The 25123-nt window shown below is 49.0% G+C and overlaps 1 protein-coding gene across 10 annotated transcripts in view; it reads right to left on the bottom strand.

The window, feature by feature from the left end:
• MAP2K5 (mitogen-activated protein kinase kinase 5) overlaps positions 1 to 25123 on the bottom strand; it is a 272187-nt gene that overhangs the window by 95871 nt on the left and 151193 nt on the right. For 8 of the 10 annotated variants that reach the window (XM_062206201.1, XM_062206200.1, XM_062206203.1 and 5 more), the window contains exons 14-16: positions 24501 to 24574; positions 23517 to 23567; positions 15260 to 15331 (exon numbers count right to left, since the gene is read on the bottom strand). In XM_062206201.1, the coding sequence (XP_062062185.1) occupies positions 15260 to 15331; positions 23517 to 23567; positions 24501 to 24574 (197 nt within the window). The remainder of the gene's footprint in view (positions 1 to 15259; positions 15332 to 23516; positions 23568 to 24500; positions 24575 to 25123) is intronic. The other 2 variants (XM_062206199.1, XM_062206206.1) reach the window with 1 other exon arrangement.

The following is a 25123-nucleotide window of genomic DNA, read 5'->3' as shown; positions in this document are numbered from 1 at the left end:
CAGAAGCGACTCTACAGCCCCCTACTTCTGGGACGGGTCAGGCAGTCCCAGGAGACTCAAGCCACAATCCTGCAGACAACATTCCTCCCACTCCCTGCCCGCACCACTCAGTGTGACCATTCCTCCTGCTCTGCATCTCGCCGTGTCTCCAAATGCCAGGCAAATTTTCATTTGTTTAAGGGCAAACTCTGACTCACACATGTTTATGTTCTCTGTGACACCTGAAATTGCACTCTGCAGGAGGCTGACGACAAGCATTTGCTGGTTGTGATAAATGCCTCCCTTCCCCACTGCCCCACCCCCAACAGTGTGGACTCCTAGAGCCTGTTCAACCTGGGGGTGAAAGGCCTGCTGCTTCTATGCTACCATAGCCTAATAAACACAGCACAAACTCTTCAGTAGGATGGTTCCACAGTCCTGACTGAGAAGGCCCTCTTTTGCATCGCTGCTCTGAATGGTCACTGGCTACCACTCTGACACATTTACGCATTTTGATGCACTCAGATGGCCTACGTCTTATGAAAGACCAAAGGGTTGCAGGCCGGGAAAAGATCAGAGTTAACTGCCCCCGGAACACATCTCACGTGCTTCACTCAATGGCCATGTGCACAGCCATAATAAGAATTCAGAAACGAAACCCCTCTAATATGCTTGTATAAAGCTGCCGCGTGCTCTGGGGGCGTCCATCGCTGATGTGCTGTCCGGAGTGGTGTGGCTGGTGGTGTCTGTGACGACATCAGTGCTGGCATCTACTCTGCTGAGCGCCACCTGCTCTGCACCTCTGCTGCTGCACATTTCACAGTGACAGGAGTCACGGTCAGGGGACATTCTCACACTTCTGGCCTCCATGCATGCTGCTGCCCTGCCACAACACTGTCCCCCAAATCCAGCCCATTCATCACGACGGAGCGAGACGCCATCGCTCCCGGGAAGCTTCCTGGGGTGGACCTGCTTCCAGAGACGACCTTAACGGGATCTATCATCCCAGACGCTACTGTGCAAAGCGACCTCGTTACCTCCCCAGCAGGAGCCTATGTTGTGATCAACACAACAGGGCAGGAGTGATCCTGTGTGATTTCTCCGGTTGGGCCTTAAGAGATCTGCAGCTTAGCATCCCGGGTCTCATGAAGAAAGCTTACACTAGCCGGGAAGGGGAGGGAGATTTCACAGACAGAGACAGATAAATAAACAGGCAGATAGGTAAGTGAGAGAGAAAGAGAGAGCGCTCCCAAGTATTGGTTACTCCCAAATGCTCACAACAGCCAGGTCTAGGCTGGGCTGAAGCAGGGATCTGGGAACTCCATCCTGCATTGGCAGGAAGCTGGAGCCAGGAGCTGGAGCCAGGAACTGAACTCAGGTAGCCCTATGTGTGACACAAGCATCTTTTTTTTGGCCAGGGCAGAGTTAGACAGTGAGAGAGAGAGACAGAGAGAGAGACAAAGGTCTTCCTTCCATTAGTTCACTCCCCCAATGGCCACTACAGCCAGCGCTGCACCGATCTGAAGCCAGGAGCCCGGTACTTCCTCTTGGTCTCCCACGCAGGTGCAGGGACCCAGGCACTTGGGTCATCCTCCACTGCCCTCCCAGGCCACAGCAGAGAGCTGGACTGGCAGAGGAGCAACCGGGACCAGTACCCAGTGCCCCAACCGGGACTAGAACTCGGGGTGCCGGCGCCGCAGGTGGAGGATTAGCCAAGTGAGCCACGGCACCGGCCGACACGAGCATCTTAACTGCTGGGCTACATTCTGCAATGTAGGTCCTAGTTACTACGTGGAATGGCTGGCCCTGCTAGGATTCCGATCCACAAAGTCCCAAGTAAATAAATGGTTGTTCTTTACACTACTGGGATAGTGTACGCTGTGGTCCTATGAAAAGCAGTCTTGACTATAAGAGCCAACAGAAATCTGCCTTTTCCTTTATCTAATTTCCTGTTCACTCACCATTTAACATTCAACTCTTTTTTTTATTAAACCACTTGACCTACTTTTCTCTAGAATAATGGAAGAAGCAGACTTTAACCCAGGAGTCAGGACATCTGACTGCTGCTGCCTGGTCTAGTCATTTCACTTTTTTCTTTTCTTTTTAAAAGATTTATTTATTTGAAGGTCAGTGTCACAGATAGAGAGGGAGGGAGAGAGAGAGAGAGACAGACAGACAGACAGAGAGATATCTTCCATCCAATGGTCTAGATGACTACAGTGGCCAGCATTGGTCCAGAACAAAACCAGAAGCCTGCAGCTTTTTCCAAGTTTCCCCCCTGGGTGCAGAGGCCCAAACACTTGGACCATCTTCCATTGCTTTTCCCAGGCCATTGGCAGGGAGTTGGATCAGAAGTGGAGCAGCCAGGACACAAACCAGCACCCATGTGGGATGTCGGCTTTGCAGGCAGTGCTTTACCTGCCATGCCACAATGCTGGCTTGTCTTTTTCTCTTTTAAAATATTTTATTTATTTATTTGAAAAGAAGAGTTACGGGGGCAGGGGGGAGAGAGAGATCTTCCATCCACTGGTTTACTCTGCAAATAGTTGCAACCTCTGGGGCTGAGCCAGGCAGAAGCTAGGAGATGGACTCCTATGTGGGTGGCAGGGGCCCAAATACTCGGGTCATTGCTTGCTGCTTTCCCAGACACATTAGCAGGGAGCTGGACTGAAAGAGAAACAGCCGGGCCTTGAACAAGCACTCCAAAACGGGCTGTTAGCGTCGCCGGCAGCGGTGGTACTTGGCCCACGGCGCCACAATGCAGGCCCCGACACTTCACTTTTTGAAAAACTCCTTTCATTTTCCTGGCTCTCAATTTCTTCCCTAGCAAAAAGGGGATCGTTGGTTCTCATAAGGCGGAGCGATCTCTGATTGCTGGTTTCTCACTCACTTCCTATCACGGGAGGTTACATGACCTGGTATCAAATGACTGTTAAGTGTCTTGTCCGTGAAAAGTGTAATGTTGTCACCCTTCTTATTAGCATGACACGGAGCAAGAGGATATCCAGAGCTGGGAGAGAGGAAGGAGCACTGGATCCCTGCCCCCCACCACCACCCCCGAGTGTGAGCTGGGCAGTAACTGGGCACCACCTTCCTTCTCCCGGGCAGAAGTGGTCTGACTTACCAAGTTCTACAGTCTCTTCTAGCTAACACTCTCCTCTCTAAATACAAGTAGGATGTGTTTACATAAATGTTGAAGTTACTATGGCCAGTGGTATCTTTAAAGAACATTTCAAGTCCATTCCAGGTCACTGGATTTGAGTATCGATTGAATTCTTGAAGCTGCAGTTTTGTGGTTGTTGCTGTTTTATTTTCTAAATTTATTTATCTGAATGGCGGAGAAACAGCCAGATAGACACTGAGAAAGGGGGGTGGGGGAAGAGCTCCTCTCTGTTAGTTTACTTCCCAAATGCCCACAATAGGCAGAGCTGAGCTAGGGCCCAAGCCAGGAGCTGGGGCTGCACATTAGCAGGAAACTGGAATTGGGAGCTGAGCTGGGACTCAAACCTGGAGATGCGGGTGTCCCAAGGAGGGGGTCTCAACCACTAGGCCACACCCACTATGAGCAGTGGTTTTAACCACTGGCTATCTCAAAGTCAACAGCAGTGCCCCCCCCCCCCCAATTATCATAAGACTCCTAGAATTCTGCAGTTGATAAATGTCAGTGGAAAAACGTTCTTCTTTTAGATTTCAGCTCAGAGTAAAACCAAAACATTCAGCTACCCTAACAGATCATCCTGCTTATCTAACAAGTTATAACTGTCAAGCACCCTTTAAAATGTAGGCTCCAGCCTGGCCCAGCCCAGGCCACTGCCACCATCTGGGGAGTGAATCAGCAGATGAAAGATCTCTCTTTTCTCTCTCTCAACTCTTTCAAATAAATAAATAAATAAATCTTTTTAAAAAAGGTCGGTTCCATGGAATCAGGGACTTCTGTCAGCTCTGTTCGTGGCAGTGTCCCCAGTGACTCCCAGGCCCAGCGAGGCATGCAACACGTATTTGCTGAGTGACTAAATGAATACATGGCTGCACCTGAGAGCTCTGGCTCTTCTGCAAGGAATTTCCTATATTGAAAAAAAAAAAAAAAAAAACAAAACTAAGATACTTGAGTGACAGACTGCACAGCTCAGTAGGAAGGGTACAGGGCCTGTCCACAAGCAGACTCCTACTGTAATGAATAGAAAGCCGCACACCTTTAGCATTTGCTTCTGCTTTGTTCTTGCTGCAGAAGGTTCAGTCTGCTGCCCCAAAGGTAACAACCGCCTCTTCCTCGCTGATAGCCCTCCAGTGTCCGAGGGTGGGCTGCCGAAGTCCAGCTTTGTCTTTTCTTTATTTAAAACTCTTCATGTCAGGACTTTGTGTCGACCTGATGCTTTGTTTTTGAATTCCAAATTCTGTGTGGTTGTGTATGTATATGATATGGGCATGTGCTGTTGGGAAAAACCTTAAAATCAATTTGAAATCCATCAAAATAATAAAATGCCTAGCTGGGACTGCTAGCACCTGTTCTGTCTTGTTTCGTCGATCTCATGGTTGTTCCCGACGGCTCTGAGCACAAAGCAAGCTCAACAAAGCCCCATTCATTGGGAAACACTGCTCTGTGTCTGCCAGTTTCACATTCACCATGATCGCTGACAGCCCTGGAAAATGCACATTTAGGCACGCTGATCCGAGACAGCTGGATCCCTTCACAAACCTTGCGGAGGACGGCGCTCGTCAATCCATCATCTGCCAAAGGGCGTTTTAACAGCTCCTTCTGGCAATAGGTTACACAAAAGTTTAGATGGAAAAATGACAATGGGAAAAATCAAGGCGGAATTACAGAAAGGGGAGGCCGAGTGGGGACGTGGGGGCGGACACCATCACGTGCTACTTCTCTCACGTTCAGCGGTGGGAGGTGAGGGGCCCTCGACAGGGACTCTGCAATTTCTCTGCACCGCCTTCCGTGGAAAGTTCCGTGGTTTCTGGGTCCTCCGAACCCTTTTGCCTCCTGATGGTTTTCAGCAGAGACTTCTGAGCAACAGGTAAGATGGTCTATCACCTGGGACAGCAGACTGCACATAATGTAATAAAACGCAATTTCCACTTACACTCTTGCAAGTAACTTCAAAAAAACCAGGAGGAGAAAAGGTGAGTATTTGAGTGGAGCACACTCAGTGCCAAGGTTCTGTGGCCTGGCAGAACCGACAGCAGCTGCCCATGGGACACCCAGCACTGCTCGTCACCTCTTGTACCAGGCTCCCGATGACCTGCGGCCAGAGGGGCATACAAAGCTGCAGCCGCGGATCCACAAGGACAGCACGCGTCTGGGTGACTTTTTCCTTTTTTGTACAGGGAAGCAGGGGATGCGTTCTTTGCATACTTAAGTAGACAGGAGCCCCACTTCTTCTTGGAGATATTTGTCTAGATTAACACTCCACGGTTCTTGATACTTGGTACTCAGTACATACGGGATGGCTCTTCAAAGAGAAACTTAACTTCTTAAAGTAACTTTCTGGGGTTGTTGATGTTCAACGCAAGCCCAGAACATGGAAAATGTTGTGATCCTGCTTTTACACACACAGGCCAGTGCCTCCCTCACCACACTGCAGGCTCAACAGGGAAACAGGCCTATCTTATCTGTCAGTGTTTCCCCAGCACTTAGTGAAGTGCTTGGCCCTCAATAAATATTTGAGTAATGAAGGAGTTCTAATGTAATATTCATCTTACAGATAGGCAACTGATACTTGCAGGGGCAGGGTGAGGCGGCTAAGAGCACTTTAATGATAAGCTGTGGTGCCAATATGTGAACCCAGCTCTGGTGAGTCCACAGCCTGGGCTCTTGAACAGTTCTGGACTTAGGCTGACAGTCCTTGGGCCTGGAAACGACTTCAGAGAGAAAACGAGACTCTCCGTTAGCCTTCCCCGGAGGCTCCACGCGGGGACCAGGGTGGTGACCCACAGCATTCTTCAAAGATTTCCATTTTCTTTCTTTTTGAAAAACTTGAATGATTTTTTAAAAAAACATTTACTTCTTTATTTATTCACTTGAAAGGCAGAGTTATTGAGAGGGATGGAGAGAGACAGAGAGACAGAGATCTCCCATCCTCTGGTTCACTCCCCAGTGGCAGGGGCTAAGCCAGGCCCAGCCCAGGAGCTCGGAACTCCATCCAGATCTCCCATGGGTGGCAGGAGCTCAGGCACTTGGGCCATCTTCTGTTGCTTTCTGGTGCATGAGCAGGGAGCTGGGTCAGAGGTGGAGCAGCCAGGACTTGAACCCGTGCTCAGATGGGATGCGACTTCACCCACTGCGCCACAATGCCCGCCCAGCTTTCCTTTTCGTTTCCACAGCTCAACATGGTTTACGTGTCTGCTTATAAATGGTGAAGGTTACACTTCATGTTCTTGATATCTAATGAGTCTTATCCAGCATCCACTAGACAGTATATATAAATCCAAAGACAAAACTCAGACGTGTTAACACATTTTACATTTCCCTAAGACTGGGTATCCAACTATTTGACTTTTATTTATTTAGTTGCTTATGTGAGAGGCAGAGAGACAGTGCATGACACAGAGATAGCACACTCCCACTGGCTGGTTTACTGGCCAAAATGCCTGCAAACAGCAGGGACTGGACTGGGGCTGAGGCCTCGCTCAATTCAGGTCTCCCATGGGGGCCGCAGGAACCCAATGAGCTTGAGCCATCGCCACTGTCTCCCACAGTCTGTGTCGCAGCAGGAGGCTGGAGGCAGAAGGCAGAGTGTGAACTGAATCCAGGCACTCCAACGGGGAATCCTGACTGCCAGGCTTGGACACCTGGCCCCCTGCTTGTACTTTTTATGCTAACTTCGTGGGGAAAATTGTGGTTTACTATTTCCCAACAAAACTCACTTCCTCTGGCCAAAAACACCGCACGTGTCTTTCAGGAAAAAAGTTCCTTTCTCTGGTTGTTTTTCTGTAGAACTACTAAGAGGGGGGCAACCTGATGTGCCACAGCAATCTCTCCTCCATATTATAACATGAAGACGGAAACACTTTATAGTTTTCTCTCCTTTGCGTTCTCTTTCTTCCCGGAACTTGGCGTTTTGCACAGACTTCTTGCCCTGGTTCTCTCGTGTTCATTTCTTTCCCCTTTGTTACTGCCCTCGGAACAGTAGCCTGTTCTGATCTTCTGAGGGCAGTATTTGTTCTTACTCCTCTGAAGACAGCATGGGTAGTTAATTTGGATTTTTTCCCCTACCATGTGGTTTTTCACGCCCTCCAACTTGATTTTTCCCCCCAGTTATTTTAGGCTTCTGTTCTCATGCTAAAGGCTGTCCTCCAATGTTTCATTAAGAGTAAGGAGTGGGACCAGTGCTGTGGTACGTTGGATTCCACAGTCATCCCCTACAATGCCGACATCTTGTATGGGGGGCTAGTTTGAGACCAGGCTGCTCCTTTTTTTTTTAAGGTTTATTTATTTATTTTAAAGTCAGAATTACAGAGAGGCAGAGGCAGAGGGAGAAAGAGAGAGAGAGAGAGAGAGAGAGAGAGAGAGAGAGAAGTCTTCCATCTCCTGAGCTAGGCCAATCTGAAGCCAGGAGCCAGGAACTTCTTCTGGGTCCTCCATGTGGGTGCAGGGGCTCAAGGACTTGGGCCATCTTCTACTGCTTTCCCAGGCCAGAGGAGAGCTGGATAGGAAGTGGAGCAGCTGGGACTTGAACAAGTGTCCATATAGGATGCTGGCACAGCAGATGGCAGCTTTACCCGCTATGCCACAGCTGCAGCCCCCAGAAGCTGTTTTAAAACCATTACAAAAACAGAGAAACACTTGGCCAAAAAGATTTCTGGAGTATCCATTAGGGTACTGGGATTGTGTTAGATAGTTCAGGAAGTTGTCAGAGAATCAGTTAAATCTGTAGTGGAAAATGTGTGTGAAGATGTGGATGATGGTTGGAAGAAGATAGCACTGTCTGCTCCAGAGGGCAGAGCTGGTGTCACGGGGGCTGGGCTTAATTGCACAGGGGACTTCAACAGGTTCGTAGAGAATGGCATTAAAAGATACATTTAGGAGCAGGTGTTTGGCCTACCAGTTAGGCTACTGGTTAGGACACCTGTATCCCATACTGGAGTGCCTGGGTCCCAGTCCCAACCCCAGCTTCCAACTCCAGCTTCCTGAAAATGCACACCATGGGGAGCAGCAGTCATGGTTCACAGAGTTGGGGCCCCCACCACCCATGTATGGGGGAGACCTGGATTGAGTTCCGGGATCTCAGTTTTGGCCTGGCCTGGTCGTGGCCACTGTGGGAATTTGAGGAGTGAGCCAGCAGATGGGAGGTCCACCTGTCTGTCTCTCTTTCTTAAATGGAAACAAAAATGCTAAATTCATTTTTGTGCAACATAGTTTGAAATTCACGCAGCTTTTTTCATAGTACATATTTTCCATGAACTTTTGAAGGTCCCTCAGATGCATGGATCTCAAAGATTTTTTTGCAACAAGATAAACTCATCTTTTAATTCCATTTCCCATGAACCTTCTGCAGTGCCCCAGCGCCCTTGTTATCTTGGGATAAGAGGGATAGTCGACGGAGAACGGCACGGCGCTGCATGGATTCCTCTGCAACTTGGTAGAGGTGAAGTCTAAGACTCACGAGCAAAATCTCTTTTGTCAAAATAATAGAGCCCATAAAAACCCTCAGCAAACGGTGTCGCTTTGATGGCCGTGACCTTGTGTGTGTCTCGGAATCTGTTCTGCACCTATCGGGAACCGAGCTGCTGAGCCGGGGTCCTTGCCTTCATCGCTTAACACATCATTCAAAGCACTTCAATAACACGGTGCTCACGCTGAAGAGGGGTCTCGGAGGCCTCGCTGACACACCAATTAACCAGGCGCATCGAGCCAGGCTCTGGAGCCGGGCGGGGGACGAGGCAAACAAAGGCGGACAGAGCACGGGTTGCAGTGGGAAGAGCAGAGCGCGCGTGCTGGAGGTGGGGTTTTCGGTCCGGCTCCTGCGCCGGAGTCTGCCAGATCACTCGCCACCAAGCCCAACAGGGTCTCTACAGGGCAGGGGAACTTTTTTTTTTTTTCCTGCCAAGGGTCTTTCGGATATTTTTAACATCACTTGCAGGCTGGAAGAAATTGTCCACTTAAAAACCAGCCTGCTACAGTTGTACTGAGCGTCAAATCCCGCCTGAGGCTGCCTTGGCAGAGCCAGGTCAGGTGATTTCGAGGGCATAATATGGCCCGCGGGCCAGACATTCGCAGCCAGTAGCTTATAATGACCAATCACAGAGAACCACAAGGCAGATCGCGCACCTGCAGAGCGCAGTCAGGGAGGGCGTGGGGCGTTACAGGACTGGCTCAGCGCCTCTGTAACGGATCCGCACTGCAAGCGCAAGGCTGGAGGAGGGCAGACGCTGGCTGACTTCTGATGCAAGAACAGCCAGCTTAGAACCCAGCTTTTGCAGGAACTACCGCTGTGTCCCTCTTACAGATGTTCGTGGGCCTGGAACGACCCATGCATGAGGGCACTGTGAAGGCTTGTGGAAAATGGATCGAAAAGTTGATCTTACTTAAAAAAAAAAACTGAAACCCATGCGCAGTTGTTTTGTAACACACACCTTAATGAACTTTTTAAAATTAATTTTTAAAAGATTTATTTATTTATTTGAAAGTCAGAATTACAGAGAGGCACACACACACACACAGAGAGAGAAAGAGAGAGAGAGAGAGGTCTTCCATTTGCTGGTTCACTCCCCAGATGGCTGCAATGGCCAGAGCTGCGCTGATCTGAATCCAGGAGCCAGGAGCTTCTTCCGGGTCTCCCACGAAGGGTGGCAGGGGCCCAAGGACTTGGGCCATCTTCTACTGCTTTCCCCAGGCCATAGCAAAGAGCTGGATGGGAGCTGGAGCAGCTGGGACTTGAACTGGTGTCCATATGGGATGCTGGGCACTGCAGCATCCCACTACGCCACAGCACTGGCCCCTCGTGGACTTTTCAAAGATCCTACATATGCATGAATTTCAAGGTTTTGCACCAAATAAACTTATCTTTACATTCCATTTTCCACAAATTGTCTGAAGTTCCCACATACGTGAATGGAATTAACTCATCAGGAAAAAAGAAGAGTGGAACTTCCTCCAGCCATTCTCTGGGAGAAGAGACAAACACCAAACTCCCTATGCAATGGAGAAATGGCAGGGCCGGCGCTGTGGTGCACTGAGTTAAGCCGCAGCTTGCGACACTGGCATCCTGTATGTGCAGGGTGGTTCTGAAGCCCTGATGATTCTCCTAACATGCCTTGCAAGGCAGCAGAAGATGGCCCAAGCACTGGGCTCCTGCCACGCAGGTGGGAGACCAGAACGGAGCTCCTGGCTCCTGGCTTTGGCCTGGCCCAGCCCTGGCTGTTGCAGTCACTTAGAGAGTGAACAAAATGGAAGATCTCTCTCTTTCGTGTCTCTGCCTCTTTCTCTGTCATTCTGCCTTCCAAATAAATAAATAAATAAGTAAACCATAAAAAAATGAAGAAGTACGCTAAAAGCTTTTAGGTACTCTCTGCCCTTTCATTTAAGGATGAAATAAAACCATCGAACTTGGTAAGAGGGAGCCCGTATGATTAGGTGCCAAATCATTTTCATTTTGAAGTTCCTTCCTGAAGTCTTGCACAGCATCCGCGAGGGTGAGCGGTGCTCAGAACCGCTCAATCAGCCGCGAGCTGCCTGGCGCAGGGCGAACTCCCAGCTTGTGCAGCTCAGGAATTGCGCCCTTCTTCCTGGCTCTCGCTTCTTTTCTCTCTCAACTTTCCACACTGACTCTGGTCGCGCAGGTGCGAGGAAGCACTGAACCTGCACACGGGTTCTTCTCCCTGCCACCCGGGGAGGTCAACAAACTCCAGATGTACCCGTGGCCCTCACCTGGCTCAAGAAGCAACCCATGGGAGGGGAAGGAGAGCAGGGCAGAGGACGGGAGCTGCAAACCACCCACCAGCAACAGGAAAGGGGCGGACTCCCTCCCACCCCACCCCACCCCACCGCCGGACTCCGCTCAAGTGATTAACCTCATTCTTCCCCGCTTCATTTCACTTCTGCCAACCCCAAACACACATACCCATAGCTGACCAAATCCCTGGAGAGACCCCCGTTAGTCCACAAACAGGGATGCCGGACAGAGCGGAGATGGGACCAGCTCTGTCCCTGGATAAAAGACAGGAAACACGGTTTGCTGTGGCACAGAGGGGCCTGCAGGTACCGGCTTTGCAGAGGTGCGTGAGTGGCCGTGTGTCACCTTTTATGAGAGTGCAGTCAGAGGCCCCCTTACGTCCCCCCGTGGGGGCTGGGACAGCACGGGAAATGGGAAGGGGCAGAGGATGCAGGCAGACAGGGTGAGCCTTGCTACTCCAGAAGCTTAAAACGAGGCAGCCCTCTGGTCCTGCCATCGCCGAGCCTCAGTGGGGTGGGATTATGGAGCTGGGCGAGGAGCGGCTAGGGGAGAGGCGGAGGGGAGAGAGAACTCCAGCACCCAGCTTCGGTCTCTCTGACTCCTGCTCAGCCACCTGCATTTTCCCACAGCGCCCTTCGTCACAGGTACTCCATGGAAAAAGGTCAGCCCATGACACCCGGAGCAAGGTGCGCACACACACAGGTACTGAGACTGCCCTGGGGAAGACCCTGCCCGCTCTGATGCTGAATCTCTCTGTCGGGGTTTCCTGGGTGCACCTCAGAGCTGCAGGGGAGCGGCGGCGGGATAGATCCACCATCTTCTCCCCTCCTCCTCTGAGTGGCCACCTCCCTCCAGGCGAAGTCCTGCTCCAAGGCCAGCTCTGTTCTGAGCTTCTCAGACTCACTCCCTGGGCTTCAGGGCCCTCCTTCCCAATGTGACAGCTTGGGATGTCCCTCGTGGGGCTCAACCTGGGACGTGCTCCACGGGGAGTCACTGCATGAGCCAAGGGCTCGAGTCCTCGGCGTCTGCACCGGCGAGGGAACCTTGTTCTTAACGACGAGCAGAGAAGAGGAGCAACACCTGCAGGGTGCTGACTCTCTTGGAATGCAGTCTGCACCTCCGACCTGAAGATGCTTCTCCAGCTAGGGTGATCTTAACGAAGCTCTACCACTCTCCGCCCAGCACACTGTGATAGCCGAAAAAGCATCCTGGCCTCCAAACACTTCTTTTGGACTAAGCTCCCAGTTCCTCCGGGTAATATTCCGGGAGAATAAAAACAAAGCAAGAAACCACAACCAAACCCTCGGTGTTCTCTTGTGGTCTCCAGTGCTGAATCCCCCACAACATCGTATCTGTGGACTCGAAACCTTCCACACCCACCCCACGGCTCTATCACATGGTTTTCTTTATCTTAGACCTCAAAAAATTTGGCACATAACACATGTCTGGGGCCTTACTCCATTCTCCAGGGACTTTCTGTTCTACCAATAATTGGTTACATGTTGTCACTTGTGTGTCTGATGGGTCGTTGAGTTCTAGGTGTGTGTGTGTTGGAGTGGGCACAGAGGCTGCAAGCTCACAGCTCTTTTTGAAGGCTTTTTGTTAAGCGTCATGGACACAGAGGAGCTCCAACCTAGTCCCAGCCTAATCCTTCTTAATCTTACAAATTCAGTGAGTCTATTTTCTTTAGTCTTCCGGAGTCTATTCAAAGGTTCTCTTCCAGGATAAACGAACATGATCAGGGCCAGTGCTGTGGCATAGCGAGTTAAGCCACCATGCAGCACCTGCATCCCATATGGGTGCTGGTCCTAGTCCTGGCTGCTCCCCTTCTGATTCAGCTCGCTGCTAATGCTCCTGGGCAAACAGCAGAGGATGGCCCCTGCACCCATATGGGAGACCCAGATGAAGCTCTTGGCTCCTGGCTTCAGTCTGGCCCAGCCATTTGAGTAGCGAACCAGCATGGAAGATTTTTTTTTTCTCTCTCTCTCTCTCTCACCCTCTCACCCTCTCTGCCTTTCCCTCTCTGTATCTCTGCCTTTCAAATAAATGAATAAATCTTTTTTAAAAAATGAACATTATCAACAAATCCCAAATATATCTGTGGCAATCTCACTCCCTAATGCCACATAGAATCTCTTTATTAATCTTTGCATCCTCAGTACCCAGCAAGATACTGGAAGACATGTATTCAACATGCAACATACATAAATATACATGTGCTACACTACTTATTGGGCATCTGCCTAATCTCCTACCTACCTCAATCTCTGCTTTCACGCCTACCCCTCCGTCCCAGTGCTCCAGAGAGCACTCGGTGATCCTTGGAAAATGTCAGCTCATTTCCTCTGAGTGACATCGGAAATCCTTAGCACAGCCTACAAGGCGGTATGTGCTCTGGCCCTGGCTACCTCGCTGAATTTATTTTTTTCCACTTGTCCCTTGCAAACTCCACTCTGGTCACCCTGGCCTCTCTGCTTTTTCTGACACATGCCCATCACAGCACATCTTAGTGCCCTGGACCTGCTATTGCCGGGGGCTCCCTTTTTCACAGCACTGAAGTCGCTGCTCAAACAGTCTTTCATCAGGCAGAATATCACCACCTGACAAGTTACACATCCTGGTATCCTTTTGTTTATCCCTTTGTTTCCCCTCTTGCCTCAACCAAACCTAACTCATAAGGCCAAGACATGGGTGTCCTTTGGTTACACCATCACCACAGCCCGCACAGCAGGCAAAGAGGAGCTCAATGCATGAAACCATAAATGAGTGTGGAAGGACAAAGGGGGAGCCCTCCTGTGTGCTCTGAGTCTCCAGGCTATTAGCATGCTCTCTCATGGAGTCGCCATGCCTGTGCACTGCCGCCTTCCAGGGCACAGCACCGTCTCAGCTGTGTGACTACAGACCGCTGTGTGGAAGGGGAGCCAGCAGCACAGTCACAGGGTGCTCGCGTGGGAAGGGACTCGGGGCTCGTGGTTTTGCACCTCCCAGTGAGGGCCGCCTGGACAACCAGCAGCAAAGCTGGGCCTGCACTCAGGCCGCCCATTCCCAGCCTGGGATTCCTGTTTCTCTGTCCGCTAACCTCGCAGTTGTCCTAGGCTGTGTCTAGTCACCTCTAAAATCCAAACGCCACCAACAATTTGGAATCTGTAAAGGGAAATTATGCACCAGCAAGGCCTGAGTCCCGCAAGTCCAAACCCCAAGTCTTGCCTCAAGCAGGCTCACAGCAGCAGCCCTTCAGGGTTCCATCGGCAGACTCAGCTCGGAGATCTGTCTCCCATCATTGCTAACCTCACAGCTGATGCATAATATTATAGTTCTTCTTAGATTCCCATTTAAGAAGAAGCAGAAGAATATGGTTTAATAAACATTGAACACTCGTTTTTGCTTTCTCTCTGTGGTGCAGGTGCATCGAGCCTGATGACATTTTCTTCCAAATACAATGGCAGTCATGCATTACAAAAATCACAGGGAAAGTACTGGACTAAAAGAAAAGGTGGTAAAGTCATGATTGCACCTCTATGATCTTATTTAACAAACTCTTTCTATTTTTTAAAAAGTCTTCTGTTATCTGAGTCACTGCAAGTGAAAGACAATCCTGGAAGCACTGCTGGGGCCTGGGTGCCACAGCCCTGAAATTCACACTGAGCCAGGTCTCCTTCTTGAGCAAGTCCTGCATTTCCTTCTAAATCAGTGGTCATTTATGTAACAGCCTTGGAGAGGCGTTCTAGTGGGGCTGTATCTAGCGCACTGAAAGTCCATTCTAAATACAGCTACACAGGGTAAAGATATTAAAATCATGCTGAACACATACACTGTTCCCCCACCCCGTCCTGTCAGACCACCCTCCATCCCGCATGCACAGGTGCTTGGACCGTATCAAAACCAGGTCACTTTCTTCTTTCTAAGCAAACACACAGAACATACACATCCATCACTTTTGAAGCCACTGCCTTGGGAAGTCGCACATGAATTCCACACAAGGCTATCGTCACACAGGATGTCTCTGGAATGCCTCTTTCAGAACACGGCTCTCCGGGTTTAATGTGTACAAGGATCACCAAGGGAACACGTCCACACTGCAGATGCTTACACATCTGGAATTCACTGGTCTTGGAGGGGCCAGGGGGCTTGGGTGTTCAACAAGCCTTCCATTGGTGATCTGGGCGAAACGCATGGAGCTCTAGGAACTACCCAGAGTCCGTTCACAAGTCACATGAGGACATCAAATCAAGGGCTTCCCAGGCACCTCTGGGTGCAGACACACACAGCCCACTAGGGGTCTGCAATATTCCGTTGGAATCTTCGTGTTCCTCCTGACTGACCACCTTAGCACCGGCACACTCGGAAGTGTCTCTTTACGAACAGTGAGGACAACATACCTCCATGAAGGAGATCCCCAAGCTCCAGACGTCAGAGTGGATCCCATACTGCTCCCCTGAAATTCTTTCAGGCTGCAAGAAGACAGAAGGGGGCTGTGAGCTGATGGACGCCACTCCAGAACACATCCACTGACTGTGAGCCCAGCAAAGGGGGGAAGACACCAACCCTCACACCACCTGAGGGGCAGCAGGGCAGTCTTACACGTATGTACACGCATGTGTGTGTTTGATGTTCTACGTGGGGACTGCACGGAGGCACACATAACCTCATGGAGTCGTCGCAAATGCCCCATGGGGGAGATTTTATCACCTCTGTTTTACAGAAGACAGAGGCTCCGAGGGGTGAAAGAATTTGGGCAAGATGCTCCACTAAATTTAGAAACTGGAGCTTGAGCCTGGGTTCTCTCCCTCCAGGTGCAGTGGCCTGAGCTGGCAAGTGACAAAGTACACAATATTTTGCAATATTACCACACTTACTTGCACCCTGACAGATGGATCTGGAAATTAGGGCTTTTCAAAATAGTGCTTAAAAATGTTTACTTTTAAGAGATTTCAGACTTACGGGAAAATCTGGGAGATTAAGACTAGTGCAAAGAACATCCATTTTTCCTTTACCAAGATTTACGTCCAGTTCTTTGGCGTATTCTAATATAACTTCCCCATACATCACTGCTGTTAATGTCCATCAAGAACCTCAAGCAAACGTGAAGATCCCAGAATCCTCCAGAAATGTTAAAGAAATAACCAATGTTGCCTCCTCCTTGTCTTTTCTCTCCCTCCCCATTTCTTTATTCCATCAGCTGGCTGTCATCCATACATGCACATGGCACTTTGCACAGAATATAGAAAAAAAAAAGACAAATAAAGGCTGAACCTACATACAACATATTGTGGTGAGACCAACAATGACATTAATTCCATTTGTCCACTGCACGGCTGAAACAAATGCAAACCACAAGGTGACAACACAGCATAGAAAAAATGAATGTCAATGACAAAGAAAAGAGTGGTAAGGTTCACGGGCATCAGGTGGCAAACCAGAGAACTCCTTAAGGAGGACATCCTCAACGACCTCTCGGAGAGATCACTCTCCAATAAGCTAACGAAGCTAGATTACTGTCACGACACTGCGAGCATTCCAGAATCAGGCAGTGGGCGTCACATGTCCATGGGGAAGAATTCATACGGTAAACAGGGACGGGGACCTGTGTCCAAGCCCCTGAAACCGACCTGGGCATGAGACGGGCCCCAATACATTGTGAATGTATGGAGCCTGGGTTTCATGGCTTCAGGCTGCGCAATTCAAAACTGCTCTCATCCTTGGGCCTGTCTCGTCCTGTCTTCTCCCCTTTAAAACCAACTAAAACAAAAGCAACCAGCAGGTGCCACACTGCTGACGGGTGGTCTGTGACGGACACTCTGCAGCTGAAAAAAGCTGAAGCTGTGGCTCCCTTCCTTGTGCGACGGCTGTCACCAGACTCACATCTGGAGCACCTCTGTACTGAGATTTCAGGGAGGAGCAGGAACCCCTGCCCGTTTGAATGTTCCCAACACAAAGAACTGACAACTGTTTGAGATAATGGATGACACTGGCCCTGATCTGACGGTCACACATTACATACATGTAGGGAGATGTCACCTGTACCCTACAGTCAGCTACAACCATTTTGTGTAATTAAAAAAAAACACTAACTAAAAAATAAAACCTAAGACCCTGGCCTGTTTGCTTCAAGTTCCTCTATGTATTTATTTTCATTTTATTTGGAAGCCAGAGAGAGGTCTTCCACACCAGGGCTCTCCCATGAGTGGCAGGAGCCCAGTTGCCTGAGCCCTCACAGCTGCCTCCCTGGCTCTGCATTAGCAGGAAGCTGGAGTCTGGAGTCAGGAGCCGGAGCTGGGCACGGGGCCCAGGTGCTCCGATGGAGGACGCAGGATGTAGGTGTCTTTACCGCCAGGCTCCGTGCTCACCTCTGGGCCTTTTTCAAACCAACTGTGTCGCTTTTAAACTTTGCGAGCTTCGGCTCGTGGGCGTGTTTCGGCTGCCCACTGCTCCTGCTCAGTCTTCTGCGTGCTGTTTTCGTTTGTCTGTATGTCCAGTGTTCTTCGCGTGCTTGCTAGTTAATCGTAGTGAGATTCTCTGAGGCCGCCTGTTTGAAGCCAGCTTCTCAGTTCTGGAGCTGCATGTCCGACTCAGGTCAGGCACGCACAGGCCCAGGGAGCCAACCTGAGCTGAGCTGGCCTGCACCTCAACTTCTCCCACTTTCTCTCCTGCTTTCCAGCTCCCTGCGACTGGGGCTGGCGAAGCAGCTCCAGATCCACTTTATCCTTCCAGGGAGACCCGAGCTCCATGGGCTGCCAGCAGGAAAGGGGCCCTGGGGCTTGAGCTCGGCCCTCTCCTCCCCCAGGAGTGCGCCCTCGGGAATAGGCGGCTCTGGTGCTCCTGGGACACTGCCTTCCTCTGGCTGGGGCTTTCCACCCCAAGTCCTCCCATTGTCTCTCTGGTTATTTGGAAAAAAAAAAAAAAGAGTTAACTTGCACTTCTCAAAAAGCTGATCCAGATAACCTAGGCTGCCATCAGCAGAAAGAGCAGCGGTGTCCTGATTCCCTGTTGCCACTCAGCAGGTTCTGAGACGTGGGCTAGGCCAGGTCCCGCCTCCGGGTTTCTCGTGTGTATGATGAAGGTAGCAGTAATAACACGTGCACCTCAGGGGACTGCGTGAAGATGAGAAGAACCCACGTAACACGCGTGGCTCTGGAGCGCCCGGGAAACCTCAGCATCCTTCCGTCATCACCACTGCCAACGCGAAAGCACAGCCAGCGCGGCGGATGGCGTAACCGGTATGTTCTATTCCAGGGAAAGGCAACGGCCAAGGATCGGAGACTGGGCAGACGCAGACTTCCAGGACGTAGGGAAAGTCACTGAGACTGACCTTCTGATCCCAAAGCACACGTCCTTGAGTGAGGCTTTCTGTTCAATTTTAAAACTTCAATTATTTGTAACAACGCCAAACTTCTACATTTGATTTTTAAAAATATAATTATGAGGGGGTCTTCAAAAGGTTTGTGAAAAATGTGCATTACCTTTTTTCCCCAAGATTTATTTATTTATTTGAAGGGTAGAGTTACAGAGAGGCAGAGGCAGAGAGAGAGAGGTGTCTTACGTCCGCTGGTTCACTCCCCAGATGGCAGCAACAGCTGGAACTTTGCTAATCCAAAGCCAGGAGCCAGGAGCTTCTTCTGGGTCTCCCAAGTGGGTGCAGGAGCCCAAGGACTTGGACCATCCTCCACTGCTTTCCCAGGACATAGCACATAGCAGAGAGCTGGATCAGAAGTGGAGCAACCAGGTCTCGAACCAGTGTCCATATGGGATGCCAGCACTGCAAGTGGAGGCTTAGCCCACTATGTGACAGAACTGGCTCTGTGCATTACTTCTTAATTTAATTTTTCCACAAACTTTTTGAAGTACCCTCAGAAACAAACCTCAATAACTGAACAATTGACTAAGGTTTTAGGGACTTCTTAAAAAACAGACTAAAAGTTTTGTCATTTAATTATTTTTTTTATCAATTTTTATTTACTCAAAAGACAGAGAGACAGAGAGAAAGAGACAGAGACTGACAAGACAGCGAGGGATCTTCCATGCATTGGTTACTCCCCAAATGCCCACAACAGTGGGGGCTGGGCCAAGTGGAAGTCAGGCGCCATGAGCCTCGTCTGGATCTCCCACGGGGCCGGCAGGGACCCAAGTACTTGACACCTCTCTCAGAGTGTGCATTAGCAGGAAGCAGGAATTGCAAGTGCAGCCAGGACTCAAGCCCAGGCACTGTGACACGGGACGTGGCTGTCCCACCACAGTAAGTAGAATTTTTGAGGAGTGGTTTAATGTAACATAAGCCCCAAAGCCTGCTGGTCCCCTTTCATAATCCTTTTAAAATATACTTAAAAAATCTTTCACACTTTGGATGAGACTGAACCTAATTCTCCGCCCCTAAAAAGCAGTGTTTCCTCGAACACGACAGTCCCTTGCCAGCTCTCAGGAGGCTGCAACAAGCTGACTCGCCCAGTCTCCTACAAGCGCCGCTGCTGAAGCTGCTACAACCCTTCCATTTTCTAAATGACCGAGGATGCTACACGAGCCTCCTTGCCTTTTCCCTGTCATTTTTCTTGTATCTCAGACTTCAGGCTATGGGAGAATAAAGTGAAACTGTTCACACACGCAGGCCTATCTCCTTCTGATTTATTTTGTTTTCTACACTGGGGCAGCCTTGCTGTCTGCAGATGAGTACCTGCAAATCCTCCGTACCTTATTATGCAAGTTAAGATTCTAAATACGCAGTTAAGCGCCCTGCTTGCAATCAGTGAACAAGCCACTTTTCAAATGCAGCCTTCATGAACGGATGCGTTCCTTAGCACTGGGTGTGGGACCCAGGACAGAGTGAGCAGAAGAAATTCTGTCCTGTGAAGTTCAAATTCTGGGTTGGGAGAGCCACACAAACACCCTGGACATAATGAGAGGCACGGCAATTGGGAGTTTAGCTTTCGTAGGCCAATCGCTTAGGGTTGAATCCTGACTTCCCCACTTACTAGCTATGTGAACTTGGGTATAAGCCTCTTAACTAACCTCCATTTCTTTATCTGCAAAATGAGGAAAATATTACCTATTCCATACAGTTGTGATTTTTTAAAAAAAGATTTATTTAGTCATGTGAAAAGCAGAGTGACAAAAAGAGAGGGAGAGAGTGGGAGAGAGACAGAGATTGTCTATCTGCTGGTTCAGTCCCCAAATAGCCACAACAGTCAGATCTGGGCCAGGCTGAAACCAAGAGCCAAAAATTCCATCCAGGTCTCCCATGAAGGTGGTAGGGGCCCAAGCACTTGGGCCATCTTCTGCTGACTCCTCAGGCATATTAGCCAATTAGTAAAGCCACCACCTGGGGCCCCAGCATCCCATGTGGGCACTGGTTTGTGTCCTGGCTACTCCACTTCTGATCCAGCTCCCTGCTAATGGCCTGGGAGGCAGCGGAGGGTAACCCAAGTGCTTTGGCTTCAGCTCCCTTCCTGGGAGACCCAGAATAAGCTCCTGACTCCTGGCTTCAGCCTGACCCAGCGCTAGCTGTTATAGCCACTTGGGGAGTGAACTAGTGGATGGAAGATCTTTCTCTTTCTGTCTCTCCCTCTCTCTTTGTAACTCTGCCTTTCAAATAAATAAATCTTTTTTAAAAAAGAGTTAATAGAGGCCGGCGCCGTGGCTCAACAGGCTAATCCTCCGCCTTGCGGCGCCGGCACACCGGGTTCTAGTCCCGGTCGGGGCACCGATCCTGTCCCGGTTGCCCCTCTTCCAGGCCAGCTCTCTGCTGTGGCCAGGGAGTGCAGTGGAGGATGGCCCAAGTGCTTGGGCTCTGCACCCCATGGGAGACCAGGATAAGCACCTGGCTCCTGCCATCGGAACAGCGCGGTGCGCCGGCCGCAGCGCGCTACCGCGGCGGCCATTGGAGGGTGAACCAACGGCAAAAGGAAGACCTTTCTCTCTGTCTCTCTCTCACTGTCCACTCTGCCTGTCAAAAATTAAAAAAAAAAAAAAAAAGAGTTAATAGAATTCGTAAGTTTTAAGAACTTAAAAGAGTGACTGGTGCATGGTGCTGGTAGCCATTACTATGCCGATGTTTTTGACCTTTGTACAGAAGTCTACACCAATAACGTGGTGGAAATGAGGGCATCACATGACACAACCCCTGGTTACACATTCCCGCACTTTGTAATTTGTCCCGTCCCCTCTCTACCACACTGCCTTCCATTTCCGAGTCTTTGTCCATCCTTCCACGGTAACCGAGCTGCCCTCTTCTATAACTGCCCTTCTCACACACAGTCCCGATCCGATCACCAAATCTCTATGGTGTACGCCTTCCTCTGTAACCAGGGGCAGGGAATGTTCAGCCCCGGGATCATCTCGCCTGGCCCTGCCAAGGCAGGACTCGGAAAGTCAAGAAGCCTATAGCAGGCCTATGTTTAAGCAGATAATTTTGCATGGCTCATGAATCAAGTCTTCATATGTCACATCACGCTGCGGTACACGATGTTATGCTTCCGGTTTTGCCCAAGGCTCCTGTGAGCGACGGCGTGGTACACGCAGTGTATCTGACCAGCTGGAAGTGCTCCGTGAACACCGGCCGATCTGCTGGTGGGACTCAGCTTCAGGTACAGCTTTCGCTGGCACGGACCAGGGGGCATCGGACCTCCCCACGCAGGGCCGGAGAGTAGACGTCTTTTGCTCTCTGCTGTGACTGTCACAGCTATTCAACTCTGCAACAGCAGTGGCAAAGCAGCCACACACACACACACACACTTCATAAAATAGGTGTGGCTATAGTCCAATAAAACTTCGTTCACACACACCAAGCAGGAAGCTGAATTTGGCATTAAGAGCCATCCTGCATTAACTCTTAGCACAGATCCTTACGTAGAACTCAAATAATTATAAAACAGACACAGCTCAAAGAAAACCAGTTGTGGTTTAGAAAAACAAACAAGGACAGGCCAGATAGAAGGTAGAGATTAATGAGGATTAATACTCGCACTAGCGTAACGTGGATTGAGTGCCCTTACCCCCCAGTCTCTGCTCACACTGCCAGGTGAGCACGTGACCAAGGAGAGCCTGCTGGTCTAAGTGCAGCCCTCACTCTCACTACCGGGCTACCTCGCTCCCTTCCTAGGTATCTTGCGCTTTTTACAGTTTGTCTATAAAGCTGATGACTGGAATTCACTCACCCAAGAAGCAAAGCAATTTTAGCTTTGCCAATCTGAGCCGTTTCATAATTTTAAAACTCACAGTTTCAATTAACAGATGGATGCATCACAGTCATCCATAAACAAACAGGAAAAAAAAAAAAAAGCTATGTCTCCCATGTACACCTGGGAAAGATGACGGTAACCTGGACTTGTGCATCCAGATATAATGCAATTTAATTATTAGAGCAACTTAAAGCTGCTGAGAACAGGATGGGTAGTTGAGGAGCTGCTTCATGCAAAGTTTATTTTTTTTTTAAGTCACAGTGTTTCATATTCCTTCAAGGACTGACGCTACAGCTTTGTCAGCGATCAAGGTGGCCCCTCCATCTCACGTGAGCTGGTAGAGCCTGGATGACTAAGCTCTATAAAAACAAGGGAGAGGACTCCAGATGTTAACCCATTTTCCTCCACGTTAGCTTGAAAAATTAGATAGAGCAAAACTTTCCTCAAAACTAATACAAATTAAAAACGAGCTATTCTGGTGTATGAATGAAAGCAAAACATTCTGTGCTGCTCTGACAGTCTGAGCAAGCCTTCTACCTGTTACAGACCTGAATCATGCGACACGCATATACACAGAGTAGCGAGGATAAGATGCACAGTTCTATCCATATGAACGTCATGTAACTTCTACAGCTATAAGGAATGAAAAGTACCACCTAACAAACCGAGAGCACCCCCACTGTAAGAATTAATCTTCAGATGTTAAAATAAAAAAAAAAAACCCTTCGCCCTAAAATGATACTAGATAAGATGTCTACTTGGTTTTTCCCTTCTGTTCTTGAAATGGCCGCGGGCACAATTCACGTAAGCATTTTTTCGGACTCCAGCAACTTCCCTTACCAGCGTGGTGAGGCAGAAGTTCAAAGCCAAGTCCACACTGCTCTCTGAAACAAGCCTATGCCTCCACTTCTTGGTCTCAGTGAATTCATTTCCTTGAAACCAAGTAAGCTACTTTACGCTAGGCATGGATCCAACAAGGACACAAAACACAGTGGCACGGGTTCCAGAGAGAACTGCCTGCTAAACTCTCACGCTCACAGATCCATAAATAAAACTTGGCCACATCCATCATCTAACTTTGATTTGGTGACAAATGTGTTTATATTCCTGGGAAAAACAACCAATCTTATTGACTGACGTTTTGGTACACTCAGGCGTTAATTAAACAAACAACGTAGAAGAACAGCCACTATACTGGGAGGTGCAGTTTTTCTGTAGGATTCAACCCCAAAACACAGTGATTTCCAACCTGCACCAACCCGTGAAGGCAACAGACCAGATAAGCTGATGGCTCCGGCACCAACTTTAATGTCTTTAAGAAAGATTTAAAGATCGGATCACGACTAGATTGACTTTGTAATTTATAATCTGCTAAGCTAAAAAGCTGTGGAGCTAATCTAAGAATTATACACTACCAAGTACATAAAGATGTTGGCTTTAAATGTTATTTTTGCATAAGTTTACTTACCGCCATATAAGCATTTGTTCCAACATACGTCTTGGCTATAGAATTCACCAGCTATGAGACAAAGCAGGCTGTTACAACAATATAAAGATAATGTGGAAATAAAATGGGCAATTATTCTTCATTTAACCTACAATCATCATTCCTATAAATCAACTAAAAATTATGTAAAAGGGAACAAATTTATCTAGAAAGGCATTAAAAATGATTCAATCTCTCTTTTCTTTTGAATGTGATTTCCAATTTAAACAGGCACGGCATTACAGTTTATAGCAGATAACCTTAAACAATTCACTTAAACAAGGATGCTTATCGCTTTAGTACCCCAAACCCGCCTGATATAAAAAGGCAATTTCAAGTAGAATCTGAACACACGCATGTTTTAGTCAGATGGCGCAGCACGTGAATGAAGCCCCACGCGTTGCTGGAATGAGTCGAACGCTAACGACGCTGGAGGGGTAACAGGCTTTGACAACTCATAATGCAATGCTGACCTCCGCTTTGGTCTCCGTGTTTGGCTGGGAGTAAAGGTGGCTGCAATTCAAATCAACATCATGGCGCGCTCGTGGGTCACTATCACCGGGGTCCTCGGGGGAGGCCCAAAATGGAAATTAATTAAAATTTGTGCTGCACATTGTAATGGCCCTCCACCATTGTTGCTCCCAATATTAATTTTTATTGTGGGCCAGTTGGGCTCCCCAGGCGCAGCTCCCGCTCTGCCCTCCCTTTTGTCTGGCCAGAGCGCTTTCATATCAAACCTGCATATCAATGAAGTTTGCTATTCGTAAGTAGTAATTACAATATCAGCAGTTTTTACTGTCATTAAACAATGAACAATCATATTCTGATGAAGGCAACGTGCTCAGAGATTAAAAATGAATAACACGCTCCCAGCCGAGGACAAGATGCGAGTTGCTGTCTGTCTGGCAGCTGAGGAGGGGGATGTTTTCAATCCAAGTGGGCAGTGCAGGGGAAAGAGGGACCTACCTGGGTGCTGACTCCGAAGTCACACAGCTTGACCTGTCCTCTCGTGTTTACTAGCATGTTGGAGGGCTTCACATCTACAGCGGGACCAGAGAATTCCACATCACTGATTACTGCATGGACAGTGCTTCTCAAAAAGTGCGTGCGCAAACTCTCTCTCTCTCTCTCTCTCTCTCTCTCTCTCTCTCTCACACACACACACATACACACACACCCTGCACTGCAGAAATGACATCATCTGTTCAACCTGAAATCCTAATCACAATTTTTTGCGAAGCGTTTTACCTGGGAGCAAGTGTAAGGGCCTCCCTCTCCTACTTCCAACCGTTCTTGTTTTTCATAGATGCCAGCAGTTTTTTCCAGTGAAAGTCAAATCAGACCTTGGCTTCCAACAACAGCAGATATACCCCTAACCCTGCTCCCAAGCAGGTAACAAGATATGATTTTCTTGCAAAGAATTTGCATTAAAATTCAGATTAGTTTTGTTCTGTATGTGTAACCATCAAGCTACCCAAAGGGAAGCCAAACAAGAAAAAACAATCGCTCCAATGATGTCTGAGACAGGTTCCCTCTGAAGGAAACAATGAGAAAACGAAAGCAGCACTGCCGTTTCTCGTGGTTTATGT

Source organism: Lepus europaeus, chromosome 11 (genome assembly GCF_033115175.1).
Source record: "Lepus europaeus isolate LE1 chromosome 11, mLepTim1.pri, whole genome shotgun sequence".
Lineage (NCBI taxonomy): Eukaryota > Metazoa > Chordata > Mammalia > Lagomorpha > Leporidae > Lepus > Lepus europaeus.
This window is presented reverse-complemented; position numbering and strand designations above follow the sequence as displayed.